The 12,594-nt window shown below is 43.5% G+C and overlaps 2 protein-coding genes across 5 annotated transcripts in view; both read right to left on the bottom strand.

Annotated features, from left to right (window-relative positions):
- MTHFD1L (methylenetetrahydrofolate dehydrogenase (NADP+ dependent) 1 like) overlaps window positions 1-8,438 on the bottom strand; it is a 146,443-nt gene extending 138,005 nt beyond the window's left edge. Inside the window, exons 1-6 of the mRNA XM_054629189.2 lie at window positions 8,288-8,438; window positions 7,060-7,144; window positions 4,333-4,383; window positions 4,202-4,255; window positions 1,731-1,855; window positions 549-649 (exon numbers count right to left, since the gene is read on the bottom strand). Coding sequence (XP_054485164.1) covers window positions 549-649; window positions 1,731-1,855; window positions 4,202-4,255; window positions 4,333-4,383; window positions 7,060-7,144; window positions 8,288-8,415 — 544 coding nt within the window. The 5' untranslated portion in view covers window positions 8,416-8,438. The remainder of the gene's footprint in view (window positions 1-548; window positions 650-1,730; window positions 1,856-4,201; window positions 4,256-4,332; window positions 4,384-7,059; window positions 7,145-8,287) is intronic.
- Window positions 8,439-9,275: 837 nt separating this feature from the next.
- PLEKHG1 (pleckstrin homology and RhoGEF domain containing G1) overlaps window positions 9,276-12,594 on the bottom strand; it is a 125,291-nt gene continuing 121,972 nt past the window's right edge. For all 4 annotated transcript variants that reach the window (XM_077175369.1, XM_054630321.2, XM_077175370.1 and 1 more), the window contains exon 20: window positions 9,276-11,876. In XM_077175369.1, coding sequence (XP_077031484.1) covers window positions 10,780-11,876 — 1,097 coding nt within the window. In that variant the 3' untranslated portion in view covers window positions 9,276-10,779. The remainder of the gene's footprint in view (window positions 11,877-12,594) is intronic.

Below are 12,594 nucleotides of genomic sequence, written 5' to 3'. Positions count from 1 at the left end.
ATCCTCGCTTCACCAATTATGAATCACTGTAAGAGTGACAACTTCTGACACACTGCCTTAAACCAACAGTGTCTTCAAACACAATAAACCTGCTTGTTTAAATCTGCCATTTCAGTGTCAGCACTGACACAGCACAATCCACACCAAAGGATTTGCTCAGCACCAATTTACAGGCAAACCTGGGCTTCTCCAACTCCTCACACTAATCAAAACAATCAAGTGAAATCCCCAAGTGATGCCTGTATTTTCTGTTTGGAAGACTCTCATGTCTTGTGTGTCTTCAGTGAAATGAGACCTGCTGATGGCAGCTAACCCCTGTCTAACACCCAAAATCTGTAGGCCTGAGACCTGTTTCTACAAATACAGCATTCAGATGTCACTGAGCAGGAGGACTCCTCCTCACTAGCAGGAGACAAATACGTGTCAGGTGGGAAAGCAACACAAAATAGAAAACACAACAAGGTCGGATTATACCTGGCTCCCAGCCAGGATTAAAACTGAGTAAAACAGGCCAAAATTAATGTAATGATTGTGATAGAAGTGCTCACCTATATCTTCAAGAAGTTCCATCACAGCACACACTGTAGGAGGAACTAGACAGTCACAGACATCACCATGTACCAAACGTCCTAGGTTTACACTGGATAATCTGCAGTGGAAGAATATGGCAATTTAACAAATAAAAAAAGAGCTTGTGTAACATAAATCCCCAGCAATGCTTGTAACATGGCTAAGAACTAAATCCCAGGAGCAAACATCTCTCACAAAAGCAAACCCTTTGATAGTCATGTACTGCAGCTAATTTGTATCATCCCACACCTCAGTTAGACAAACACTGAGCCTCAAGAGAGGCCAGGAAAGGGATCTGAGTAAGAATGAGTAACACAATCCCAGGATACACAGGCAGCTCTTTACTTGTCACCACGTCACCCACAGCACATTGGCCACAAGCATTTCAGTGGCTGCAGTGAGACCAGACCAGTGCTGCCAGAGCCAAGCTGGCTTAGGAGGGGGCAACCCAGGTGTTCCCACACTGCACTCCATTCTCTCTCACAGCAAAGGATGCCCCAAATTTCCCATTCTCTGAAAATCTCCTGTACTCCACATAATGGAAAGGCTTTTGAAGGATTTTTAGATATTTTTCCTTACATGAAAAAAAAAAAATAAGAGAGTGGGATAAAAAAAATGGTAATAGCCTGCAGCTAAGAGCAGGAAGGCTACAAGAGCAGCAAAATGATAACTCACAAACCTAAATTACACCAGTGGTCTCTTCTGAGAGCAGTACAACTCAACACTGATTGGAAATCTGTGCTAATGGGTCCAAACTATTATAGCTTACTCTCTCACCACAAGAGAGTGCTGTAAGGAAGTTAAAACCTCTCTGCAATTTTTCCATCAATCCTTCTTGTGAAAATTCAGTACTTTGTACCACTTGTATTACTGAAGTGCTGAAATACCTTAAGTATCGCCTGTAAATCAAGATTTCATTTTTTATTTCTTTGAAAGGACTATGCCCTAAATGTACATTATGTAAAAAATAAAAAGATAATGACCAAAACTACTTCAGCAAAAGATTTCTCATTGATTCAGAGGCATCTTTTATCATTGCTCAATAGCACAGCTAGACACATTGACTGAGGAATCCATTAATGAAAAGAAGAGGAGAAAACTGATTTTACAGAGCCATCAGGCTTGTGCCTGCTAAAATTATTTCTCAGTGCTCCACTTACCCATCCACATCCTTCTCTGGTTTCACAGCATTTAATACCTTACTGCTATATAAGCTTTCTGGGAGGTCAAGAGCAAGGCCCTGCACGTTAGGATCCTCATTGAGTCTCAAGATTTCACTGACAATCTACAAAGTTAATAGAAAACATTAAAGATCAGAACAACAGATAAAAGGAGAATATGATTAGAATGAGGTAAAAACTGTAATTTTTTTAAATTACTTTATGGCCACCTTGGCTTCCCTTGCTTATTACAGCAAATTCTAAATGAAAAAGCTCTACTCAGTTTATTATCAGTGGCTGAACAAATTAAGCCACCCTGACTCTATTCTAAACATCTTGCGAAGCAAATACATATTATGTGACATTATGCTGCCAAAAGCAGTTTTGGTTTCAGCACTCCAAACCTCAGCAAAAGCTTGTCACTGTAATGGCTTCTGAAGTTGCTTTCAGACACAGGACATCTGAGTTAATACATAGTGCAAAACACCACCAGATCACATCCCAATAAAAGGACAAAAAGCTGTACCACTTGAAAGAACAATTATACAAGAAAAAACTCATTTTATTATACCAGCTTATATGGTTACCAATTGTCCTTCTCAAAACACCCTGATCCTAAGAGCTGGCAATTGCCTTGTGAAGAACTGTTATGTTGAAAAGGCACCGCAGGGAAGTTTATCAAGTTCAAGTACTGAACCACATGCAAGTTCAAGTGATTTGTAATTGGGCATATCTGACATCTGAGACTGTCCTACCTACCCTTGATTCCTTCCTCTCTCCATTCTGCTGTGACCAGAAAGAATACAAAGGAACCAAACATGTCAAAGCTTTTTAAGGTGAGAAATATGTCATGCAAGCATGTTTTCCCATCTCATCTATAAAACCAGTGTGCAAGCATCACAAAGCTTTATAATAGAATTGGATTAACATCCAACAGTAAAGGATTATAAGTGGTTTTTTTTCCCCTCAACTAATACTATGCCTTTTTAAAATGCTTTTCTTGTAAACTACTCATTGTAATTGTGAACTCTATTACCCGAACACTTGATATGCAATCAACATTAAGCTAGGGGAAATAGGCAGGAGTTAGATTAGCTGCAACTCTGAACCAAGAGAACAAACCACTTTCATGCTAAACACAGATTACATGAGCATGTCACTGGTACAGAAATGCCTCTTCAGTTTCCTGACTCCTGAGGCAAAACCAGGCATATCTCTTAAGGTCCTATGGCACTTGACAGCAACAGGACTGGTATACATTGCACTAGAAACGATGAATGTATACGGACATGAAAATATCTGAATTTTTCTTTAAAAAAAACCCCTTTGATATGCTACAAAATGCTGAGGGCCTACAGAGCAATTAAAAACTCAAGCTGCATTTCTGCTTCCTGGAAAAGTAATTCAGTTTTCCATTTTAATTGCATCTTACTTTAATTCAGCTTCCCATCATCACAGCATTTAAATTACTTATAAGTCATGCAGGGTAAAGCAGTATAGTATTAACTTGCCCTTGTTGTACACAGGAAGTTATGGCAAAACCCAAATGTGCATGGTATTGAAATCCCTCCCACCTTCCCACACCAGGGAACACAACTGAGATGTGGATTTTAGTAGATTAAAAAAACCTGCCATAGTGAGTAAGCAAGACAGTCCGCAAACCATGATAAATTTTATTGGAAATAACTTCATTTAAATAAAAGAAATACCCCATTTTTCTCTTTAAATACACAGCTAAGCCACTTCTAAGATACAACTTCAAACTAACTGCAACTACTGCTGCAGTTCTTGAGATTACACTGCAAGGCAGTAACATTTTAAGAACAAAGTGTACCAAAAAACAAAAGAGTACACAGAAATCACAAGCCTGCAGGATTATCAAACAAGGAGGCCAGCTGATAACAGATTCATCTTCTACTACACATTCCTTCACTGGTTTAACTTTCACATGGTTTTCTGTATTTAAAACATAATTGATATTAAGTGCTGCACCTTCAACAAGGTAAAGAATTCAGGCCTCTAGTTATTTGGGGGGATGTTTGTTTTTTAATACATAATTGAAACATTAAAAGATCAATAGACAAATTCAACACCCCCTTCTTCCCCCCTCCCTTCCCCATACAATCATGTAATCTTTAATTTCCCTGAATAATCTGGGCAATAATCAGGTACAGTCACAAGAGAGACTGCAGGAGACAGGATACCTGAGCTGGTGTGGGGTTAAACACCAAGCACAAACCCATAACATTACTCTTGATTCTACCTCAGCTTGCCAGGGAACAGCAGACATGCCCATTAATTCTCTTTTTTCACTCTTGCCAGTAAGAGGATAATATTTGCTATTTAAACCAAGGCAATCCTAAGCCTAATTTGAGTTACCAGAGGTCAGTCTAAATAATAATGAATGTCAGTAATAAATAGAAGTTTATGACAAAATGGAAAAGGAAGGCTCTTTCAAGTGCTTCAGTTACCTCATCTTTGGTGCTGCCTTCAGGAAGACAGATGTGAATAACACGTAGACCAATCTGTTAAAAGAAAATACTTAAAATTACCCAAGGCAAGTAGCTCATGATTATTAACACATGTATCAGCTAAAGCTTACCTCTTTGGCAAAGTTCTTGTTTGCTTCTTGAATCAACTGGTCATTATGTGCCTTGGGGAACAAAACAGTAATTGAGTTTTAAAATAATGCATTTTAAAAATGAGTACACTAATGCACATGTCTATGCAAGAAACATCATGACAATGTCTGTGTCTAAAGGTATTCAAACTAATAAGATACAATTCTAAGAAAGAAGCAAAGGCCATCCCTGTTAATCCCAGATAGTTCAAGACTGCTGACAGTGAAAAAAAGAGTATTAAAAAGCACAGGCTTCATGGAGAGGCACAACTCCTGTTAGGGAAGGAGGGCTTGCCCTCTATCCCTCCCTGCACTGCCAGCATTCCTGGCACTGCACTGCCAGCATCCCACTCCCCAAATGTGGCACCTGGTGCTGAGTGGCAGAACAGAAGCTGCTGCACTGAGGACACTGTGCAGAGCTCACACTGTGCCAGGGAAGGAGAGACAGGTCTAGGGACAGCCCAGCAGCTGCTCCCCTGTGACAGTAAATGTGGGACTGTGTCCCCACACTGACTGCTCGAGAAGTTTAACTGGGATGGAGCAGCCAGTGGTACCACACTGCCCCCTGTAATGTCCTGCTGCTACAGCACTGGCAGGTGAATATTTACCTTGTGTAAGTGCAGACAGTCCCTGCCATAAACCAGCTCCTATCAAAACCCACTGAGCAGCACAGGTGAGGCCAGAGCTCAGCACATGGGCTGGCAGAGTGCAAGGGCAGGACAGGAGGTGCAGGGGAGCCAGAGGTGCTTTGCTGAGCTTTGCAGGGCAACAGCTCCACTGTTGAGCATGATCCTGATGCTTTATTTTCCTTTTCAGCATCAAAAAAATTAAGAAGCACCCCCCCCAATCATTTTTTGCTGTTGCATAGCTTCAACCAAGGTTCAACATGGATAATAATAAGCAACAGAGGTATCAATTTTGGCATTGATTCAGATTTAGTTGACTCAAGAGGAAAAGGACAGTCCTAAAATCATTCCACTGCAGGTTCAACCTGCAACTCCTCATTCCCAGTCCTGCAGAAGAGGCGGTGCCCTGTCATGCCAGCTGCTGTTACCCACAAGTAAAGGAGGTAACTTCCCTGCCCTCCCTCTGCTCCTCTGGGCAGATGTGGCACATGGGGAGCAGCACACATCTTAAGGCTCTGCCCACATTACTGGTAGAGCAGTGCATCACAAGAACATCTGTAGACCAAAGCAAGTTTTCTTTGCACCAACAAATACACATTTTAAATGGGCTCTGCTTCAGTCTTCGCAACCAGATCAGAGGTAGGGTGACTGGAAAGCTGGAGAACAGAGCTTGGGTGAATTTTACCCAGAGGGATCTGGGCCACATGTTCCTAGAGCCACCTCATGAGGCAGACCAAGTGAGGTAAACAGGGACAAGAGGGACATCCCTTCCATTGTGCCAGCACAAAGCATGCATGTGGCCATGCAGAAAACCAGATCCAGGAGACAAATGTGGTTGAAAGGAAGCCTCTTTAAACCCCTTGGGCTGGAGTAGATCCCAGTCCTAGTCCAGATCATGGTGCAGCTGGATGGAAACTAACAGGAGTGAGAAAAAACAGGTCACTGCTTTCCTATCAAACCTTAAGCTTTAGCCTTAGAGGGTTCTGTGAAAATGCAATTACCAGGAAGGGTGAGAGATGAGAGAGACTGTTCAGATATCCTCACTAGAAGACCTTTTGCTGCTGCTTTACTTAGATTCACTATTAGTACTTAAAAAAATACTTGCAACTGTGTTTTAAACTTAAAACCTACTGGATCAGAGTTTCTGTGTGTGCCCACTCAAAATCAATACCACCATCCTAGGAAACAGGACAATTACATTTTTGCCAGCATGGCAGTGGGTCCCCTCTGAATGATAAACATCCCTAGTTTTGTGGCTTTCAAACCTTCAGAAATCTAAGGATGAACATCTTTCAGCTTTGCAAAGATAGCAATCCTCATCTCTGATTTTGATTGCCTATCAAAATTGGCACCATCAGTGAAATGGAAAGCTCTTCACAGCATTAGTGAAACAATGCTTCTCAATTACTGCAAGATTCCTTCACATCAGAAAGTGCTGCTACTCCTACACGATGCTGACACTTTACACTTATTTTACACAGACCCTTGACTGGGACTTTTTAGTGTGGTTTTCCTCTCCTTAGAAGAGCAGGAAGACATTGATAAGCTGTAGCTAACCAAAGGTAACATGGCTGTCAGGAAGCAAAAAGGTCTTTCATTAATCCTGGCATTGTTATTTCAGGGTTTCAGGGGTGGGAAGTGAAGGGGGCCCACATTTTCAGGAACATAAGGACTTTGCTCAGGATTGCAAAAAAAGCTTCAAGCTAAATAGAGGTTTGAGAACACTAATTCAACTATTAAGTTAATCAACTTAGACAAGCTGTGAGAAAAACTGATCCATACTTAAAATTAGGAAGACTACATTGGCAAAAGGAAGAAGAGACAAAACTGTTCCTTTCCTTTGCAAAGCCTTCCCAGTCTGAAGTTTGCTGTGACTGTTTCAGGCCTGAAGAAGGGCAATCCACCATCTAGTGGAGCTATCTCATCCTATTGCTTTGCTTTATAATAAAGCAGACAATATTCTTTATTAAAAAAAAAAAGAAGATTAAAAGTACTTTCTGCAGGGTGTGCTTCTGAAGTTTCAGACAAGTAACAGTACCAAAGGAGATCTCTCACAGCCAGTGAGTGCACAGACATACTTTACCTGAATAATGGCAAGCGTTGGCTCAAGCCGAGGGTTTTCTCTCTTAAGAGAGGCCAAGGAATTCTTTGCATTGTCAGTAACTTTGCTGCAACACAGTGACAAGCAAATCTTTAACAAAATTAATCCTCCCAACATTAGTGGGCAGAAACCAGTATTAGTCAACAATGTAACAGAAACGCTTGGGCTTGTGAATTTTCAATCTCCAAAATTATGGTTGGACGTGAACTGTGAGGGCTGGTGCTCAGCAGGTAGGTACAGAAAACCTCAAAAGGCCATTTTTTTTTTTAATAGGTATGTGGGGCATTGCTCTGGCATGCCCAAAACTTTATAGCTAGGCTGTGCTAATTCATGAGAAGGCTTGTCCAGCCCCACCATGGGAAGCACAGCAGGGAACCACCACCCTGAGCTGTCTGATCAGCTCTGGGGTGAGGTGGGTCCTTCACCTCCATACCCGCGGCCAGGGCAGTGAGAGATGCAGAGGCCTTTACAGCTGGGGCTGCCACAGCTTAACACGGGCTACACCAACCCCTGAGCAGCAGAGCAGCCACTTTCATGGATGTCTTTAAAAACCGCTGGCAGAAGGGAGACAAGGCAGCTCTGTTCCCCACACTGCTTCTTGGAAAAACTAGTGACAGCCAGGCACTGGGAATGCTTTCTGGAAAAAAAATTCTGGGTAAGCGGCGGCCAGCTCTCCTCCGTTACCTTCTGCGTGTGCAGGTGATACTTACCCAGCTGGGCAAAGAGGAGACCCCCTGAAATATGTCTGTCTGTCTGTCCCCCATAGCAAGGAAGACAAACAGAGAAGAACAGCCTGGAGTGGATTTTTGACAGTTCCTACTCTTGCAGAAGCCAAGGACCAGTTCCATTCAATGCCGTTGCAAACTATCCCGTCCAGGGCTGAATCGGGACGGGGAGGGACCAGGGACACGTTTTTCCAGGCACACATCTGCGCACCGCCTCACCTGAGCCACCGCCACATGACGGCAGCTCTGCCCGCTCTCAAAACGCCACCAAAACCAAAACCCGGAGCAAATCCCGCCACCGCTTCTGGGGCAAGGGGGGCAACTTTACTACGGGGTACCCCAAAAATCCCACCTCAAAAACCAACCCGACGCACCCGGCGAGGGCGCATCGCCCAAATCCCCCTCACCCCTCCTCCCTGCGTGCCCACACCATCGCACCCCCCGGTTGCATCAGCCGGCGCTGCCTCCCCACGTGCGTCTCTTACCGGGCGGCCGCCGCCGCGCTGCCGGCCCGGGGCAGCGGCGCGCTCAGCCCGCGGCGCGGCGGGAGCGGCGGGGGCGCCGCGGCGGCGAGAGCCGGGGCCAGGCAGCGCCGCAGCGCCGCGCTCCTCATCGCTCCGGGGCGCTCCGGCAGCCGCGGCGGGCACGGGGCAGGGGCGGGAGCGAGGCCGGGGGGCGGGCGGGGATGGAGCGCCGCCTGCCCCCGCTCCCCGCCCCGCCGCTGCCCCGCTTTCGCTTCCGCTTTTTTTTTTTTTTGCAAGAGAAAAACTGCATCCAAATCACCCCCGAGCAGCAGCTCCGACAGGCTGAAGCCAATAACTTGTTTCTTCCGCGCCCCGCAATGAAAAGCACCCAAAGCTTTTTGTATACTCAACGTTTATTAAAAATAGTATGAAATGGTCCCTGGGAGAAGTTACAATAGTAGTAGAAGTCCCTTTTTTCTGGTTGGTTGGTTGTTTTCCCCTCCCTCCCAATTCCACTGATTGCATGAGTTGCGAGTTAAACATTCTCCTAAAGCCGTTTAAACAAATCTAGATGTTCGCCCACAGATTTACCTTCTATCCATATTTACAATACTTTACAAGCTATATTAAATAAATATGGGCTCTGCTACACCTCGGCGTCTTAAATATGTACAACATTATTTTTTCAGTCGGATTTTACTAGATAGATAGGGGTCCTATCACAGGGGTTTTGCTGACTGTAACAAGTATCCCTGTGGTACGAGCTAGTAAGTACCATGACCAACCAGCCCTCAAAATAACAATTCCTAGCCAATGCAAGATACGTGTGGTAAATAATTTAGCCAGTTCTAATAAATTCAAGTCCTCAAATCTTGGTCTACAAGTAGTTAGCTGTACACTGATAACTTCAGTTTTTCCTCATGGTAACCTCTGTAGTAAATAATCAGCTGTTCTGGAAGTACAGTGCTCTGTAACTGAAGGGAGTGATATGTGGTTAGTAAAAACAGTATTTCAATGAAATTCCTTTGTTTATTGATATGTTTAACTCGGTACTGGCTTTATCCATGTAATCTGAAAAATGTAAGCACCAAAAAAGAACAGTCACACAAGATGATCAGTGTAGCTGTATCTAGGCTTTCCTTTCGGTACAATGTTTTCAAGTAACAGAATCCAAAACTGTGCAACAAAGATGATGAAGGGGAGTTAAATGTCGATGGTACTGGAAAGCCTGTCCTTGCTCTAAATGGCAGCTTTTATTCTATACACTATTTGCAAAAGAATGGAATGTATTCTCATTTTTAAGCTACTTTTTTATTGTACATAAATTGGATTAGAGTCAGCACTGACTGATTTACAAAAGATATCTTTTACCTCTCTCTGTCAGGAAGGGTCACTTCCTCCTACAGGAGATGCACGCCCTGGGGACTGCAGCTCATCACTCAACCAGCAGTTTCACTGAACCCCTCTATGGGCCAAACATGCCCCACAATTGGTATTTCACCCAAGAATCTGGCCAAACTTCATTGTCTCACAGGGTTACTGACACTGGGGCTTGAACAAGCGCCTAGCAGCTCACTGCATGTAACACACAGCTTTGTTTCCAACTCTACCCAGCAGCTTTCGACTGCTGGGTGCTGAGCTACAAGATACTCAGATCTGGCTTGCATGTCACAAACACCACCATCACTGGAGGTACCAAGACTGGCCTAGCCCTCTTGACAAGCAGTGCAGCTCCCCTTCTAATGCCAAAACCATTCCCCAGGCAAGGACTGTGTCACATCCACAGGTTCTCATAGAGCCTCCACTGCCTGTCTTCTGCCTCCTACGCAGTTCCAGTAAGTAGAAAAGAGGCTTCAGACACAGAGCTATCAGCCTGGCACAAGTACTAGGACTAGATTTTCTTTAAAACATAAGAAGCTTGCTCTAAAATAATGTAGCATATGCATTGGTCCCACACACTTGGAATCTGCCTGATGAAAAGTAACGTGCAAAAAGGTGTGTGCAATTGCACACGTAGCCTGTTGGTGTAATCGCCAGAACCCTGCTCAGAAATCTGCACAGTCACAGGAGCAGCTGCCCAGCTAAATGCTCCTGTATGTAAGCAGAGTAATCATACAGGTATTTTGGATGCAGAACACTGGACACCAACTGGAAAGTCTAAATACCAAGGTTTCCAAATGATAAAATGGCTTAAGAATCAAATGTTATTACACCTGGTTCGATGGCAAGAATCAGGGGGTATCACACCTAAGAAAGGAAGAGATGTGAAGGTTCAGCAGGAGATGAGAAGTTCACATGTTCTACAGAGAGACCCCAGACAGCGCACACGTGGCCTTTTTCACATCCAGGATTCTAAACCATTTTTGAAAAGATACGTTTTGCATCTATTTACAACATTATTGCAATACAATGCCTGATAGTGTAATATTATGGAAATACGTGATGCCAGTACTGATTGTCCTAGTATATATTCTGTCATGATAAGGCAGTACAGCTAGAAATTACTGAAAGCATCAAGCAAAGCTACTTGAACTGAGACACTGAAACTTTTCCCTTAAAGACTGGACAATATTCTGCTGATTAGGAGATGGTACTCTCCACAGGTAGTCATTCAGTTTATCTGAATCACTGTAAGCAGTCAGATATGGGGTAAGTGCGTGTTTGCTGCTGGCAGATTTTGCAGGAGTACAGGAGACAGTTTTGCCACAGAATATGTCAGAAGGAACAGCATCTGTGTTACGCAGTTTAGGATCTGATTTTCTTGTTTGGTTCTGAGAAGTCTCTAAGTCAGATCCCTCATCTTCAGACTTTATTTCAACATAGTCATCATCATCCCCTTCTCCATCTTCAGAATCTTTGAAATTCGAGAAATAGTTCTGAGTAGCCATTTGTGCTGTCAGAGGGGAAGCTCTGTTCACTCTCAGGACCTTTTGAGAATCCTGCAGAATCATATCTGAATAGCTTTCAGGGATCTGCTTTCTCATCTCTGGCGCTGTATACCCTGAAGCAATTCCAGGAGTTTGATGGCTGTTGAATCGAAAGTTCCTATTCAAATGGAGCCTTTTGTTATCAATTTCATTATTATATACAATTGATTCTCCAGACCTGTTGACCACTATTGAGGATGAGGACTGTGACCTGCTGTATGCCTGTGGTTTTACACTGCTCACTCTCCTCCCCAGCGAGTTATAGACGTGATCTTGGTGCAAGTTTTCTTTGTTTGGCTGGCTTATAATGGCACTCCACCTCTGCGCCGGGACATGCAAACGGTTGGAAATTTGAAGGGAAGGCACTGAGCCAGCTGATGGCAACTGCTTCGAATTGCTTTTTGTACCAGCTTCTGTAAATGAGTTCTTGGACTTTGGGTCCTGGGATTCGGAGCACGGAGAGAAGTCGGCCAGCTCGCCGTTACTGTAGGTAGAATGCAAAAGCCAATCTTCTGCTCTTGAGCAGTCATAGGCAGGCTGGCAACGGGGAGGAGATGTGGGGGTGGAAAACCTCCCAGCTGAGGGCTCCTGGGGAGCAGCCCCGGCTTCCTTTTGGACCTTAGGCGTACTGTCTCTGAAGACAATTTGGTCATAAAGCTGGGAATATTCAGCTATTCTGGCACCTAGAAAGAAGATAGAATTAACTTAGCAGAGACGAGGAATCCATTTCAGCAAATCATACAGAAATTTAAAAATCTCAAAACGCTTAGTATTAGAAAGCTCTTGGAGAAGAGCTTTCAGTTGTGTCAATAAACAGTTGGCCTCTGCAAAGTAACATGAAACACTGGAGGCCTTTGCATCACATTTCTGTACACTTTGTTGAGAAAAAGAAGCATAAAATATCTTGCTACAGTGAATAGCCATGAAGGACACAATGCAGCACACGGTTCCAATAATATGCTGCTTGTTTCATGTTAAAATGGAAAAGAACACTCTAAAAATGGCCTGGTAAATAAGATATTTAGGGGATTTTAAAAATATCACAAGAAAGTAAGAATGACACTCTGGTGCATGGAGTCTGCTGGCTCCACATCTTCCATTTGTTTTAATTGATCATGGACAAAAATGGTTCCAGACCGATTGCATATCCATGACTTTGCACATTCATTAGCTAATAGAAAGATTATCAGCTCTTTCTTATTTGACCACATTCCTTATGCTTATAGGCATGATTCTGAACGAAACCTGAGCAAATGTATGTGACTTGTTAGAAGGCAGACCGACTTGAAAAAACACTGGCTTAGTCAAACTCTAAAGATCACTCTATTAAAGGAAATAACTGCTTTTCTGTAGGGAGGCCAATAGTGCTTCAGGCATGATTTCTACTTCCAGCCTCAGCCG

This window comes from Agelaius phoeniceus, chromosome 3 (genome assembly GCF_051311805.1).
Source record: "Agelaius phoeniceus isolate bAgePho1 chromosome 3, bAgePho1.hap1, whole genome shotgun sequence".
Classification (NCBI taxonomy): Eukaryota; Metazoa; Chordata; class Aves; order Passeriformes; family Icteridae; genus Agelaius; species Agelaius phoeniceus.
Note: the sequence above shows the minus strand (reverse complement) of the source record. Positions and strands in the feature narration are given on the sequence as shown.